Here is a 2,500-nt window from a genome sequence, read left to right on the forward strand (position 1 = left end):
AGATTTGCGATAGTGAGTGTTTGTTTTCACAGGCTGCAGTTATGCTGGTAAGGAGTATCCCAATGGAGCAGAGTTCCCCCACCCTACAGACAAATGCAGACACTGCCACTGCATTGTAAGTTAATCTCCTGTTTGTGTCTGTGTCACACACTTGAGTGTGCATTGGTGTATGTCTTTTATCAGTGTGTTTGTATCATGGCTATGTGTGTTAATCAGAGATATGGACTTGGGACTTGTGACTTGGACTGACTTGTGACTTTAAAGCGATGGTTCGGAGTAGAATCGCCCTAATGCCATTTGAACCGTGACACCCATCCACCTTTACACCCGAAGTGTTTTCTGCCGCAGACTTACATCAACAGAGTTGCCGTGTTATTCGATGTTTATTCCGGTTAGCTTGACTCAAGCGCATATGGATACTGGGCACCGTCTCCAAACTTTCCCCACAAAAATAACATGTCATTACACCAAACTTCTGCAGTAGCACAAATATGGTCTGTACTCACGAAACGAAGCATTTGGAAGTTTGGAAATAGTCCAGGAGTTTAGTATTATCAACACAAGCTGAATAGCTTCTCTGCTGCTAAAGCTGTGCCAACGTTACTTCCGTCATATGAGACAAGCCCGTAAAAGTCTTCAACAAACTTCCAGACGAGAGTGTTAAAAAAGTTTTCATTGAATTGTGATTAAGGCTTATATTTTCAAGGCAATACTTAAAAGATATTTCAAATCTTACCTACTATCAATTAGACAAGGATTTTCGTTATCAATACTGATGCTGAATTCACTTTTCATTGTGCATATTATGAGCTTCGTTTAGGACTCTTACATGCTTGTCTTAGATGACGGAAGTAACGTTGGCGCAGCTTTAGCAGCAGAGAAGCTATTCGGCTTGTGTTGATAATAATAAACTCCTGGACTATTTCCAAACTTCCAAATGCTTCGTTTCGTGAGTACAGACCATATTTGTGCTACTGCAGAAGTTTGGTGTCATGACATGTTATTTTTGTGGGGAAAGTTTGGAGACGGTGCCCAGTATCCATATGCGCTTGAGTCAAGCTAACCGGAATAAACATCGAATAACACGGCAACTCTGTTGATGTAAGCCTGCGGCAGAAAACACTTCGGGTGTAAAGGTGGATGGGTGTCACGGTTCAAATGGCATTAGGGTGATTCTACTCCGAACCATCGCTTTAAGTCACAAATGACTTGACTTGAGACTTGACTTGCTATTATTAGGAATGACTTGTGACTTGACTCGACTTGTACGCTATTGATTCGAGACTTGACTTGACTTGACAGTTAATATATAAACTGTGTGCATGGTAAATTGCACATAATATACAACGTTTAAGAGACACTTGAGCTGTGTGTTTTACTCTGTCTCTTTGTGTGTGTGTAGAATGGGAATGTGCAGTGTCTTATGAAGAGGTGTCCAGCTGTGCAATGCCTCGAGCCGCACAGAGTACCGGGAGAGTGCTGTCCCCAGTGCCCAGGTACACACACACAGACACGCACATGCATGCACGCGCGCACACACACACACACACACACACACACACACACACACACACACACACACACACACACACACACACACACACACACACACACACACACACACACACACGTGAATGAATGATGAATGAATGTATTTAATGAATTAATAAATTAATAGTTACATATTAATTAATAGTTATATATTCACATACACACGCACAACACACATACAACCTCAAACACACACACACACACACACGCACGCACGCACGCACGCACGCACGCACGCACGCACGCACGCACGCACACACACACACACACACACACACACACACACACACACACATAGACGCACACACGCACGCAGGCACACACACACACACGCACACATTCTTCATTTAGAAGACAAAAATTAGCCATTGCAAAGATACTCAGGAAGGGATGACCCCTATGTTTCTCCCCCTGCAGCGCCTCCTGCAAACTGTGTGTATCTGGGCCACTCGTACCAGCACACCCAGCGCTTCTACCACCCCACCGACAGCTGTCAGTCATGCTCCTGCTCCAATGGCACGGTGAGCTGCGTGCGTAAGCCCTGCCCCCTGGCCAACTGCGTGCACCCCATTCACCAGGACTGCTGCAGCACATGTGACGGTGAGTGAACTCGTTTGTTATCACACACACACACACGAGCAGGGAGCCATCATGACAGCACCATCTTGAAAAAGAAGAAGTAAAATCAAGTATTACGTAATACAGTCTCAATAATAGCAAACAGCATCTGCATCATTTACAAATATTTTAATATTTGTACTCAGTAATCTCTGCCTGATGTTCTTTTGGCTTTTTAATGTGATAGATTTGTGTATTATTTGTTTGCCCGTGTCTAGTACTATTCCAAGAACAAGGTTCAGTGATAAACCTGGCCAAGTTAACATACAGGAAGTGTTAAACCAGCTAATAGGTAGTCCACAGTTATCATTTAGCAAAGAAAATGAGAACT

At 43.6% G+C, this 2,500-nt stretch overlaps 1 protein-coding gene across 1 annotated transcript in view; it reads left to right on the forward strand.

Moving 5' to 3' along the window:
• Window positions 1-2,500, forward strand: part of kcp (kielin cysteine rich BMP regulator) — an 89,389-nt gene that overhangs the window by 47,203 nt on the left and 39,686 nt on the right. The window contains exons 25-27 of the mRNA XM_063196335.1: window positions 33-115; window positions 1,403-1,496; window positions 1,969-2,151. Of these exons, the coding sequence (XP_063052405.1) occupies window positions 33-115; window positions 1,403-1,496; window positions 1,969-2,151 (360 nt within the window). The remainder of the gene's footprint in view (window positions 1-32; window positions 116-1,402; window positions 1,497-1,968; window positions 2,152-2,500) is intronic.

The sequence above is a fragment of the Engraulis encrasicolus genome, chromosome 4 (genome assembly GCF_034702125.1).
Source record: "Engraulis encrasicolus isolate BLACKSEA-1 chromosome 4, IST_EnEncr_1.0, whole genome shotgun sequence".
In the NCBI taxonomy this organism is placed as follows: Eukaryota; Metazoa; Chordata; class Actinopteri; order Clupeiformes; family Engraulidae; genus Engraulis; species Engraulis encrasicolus.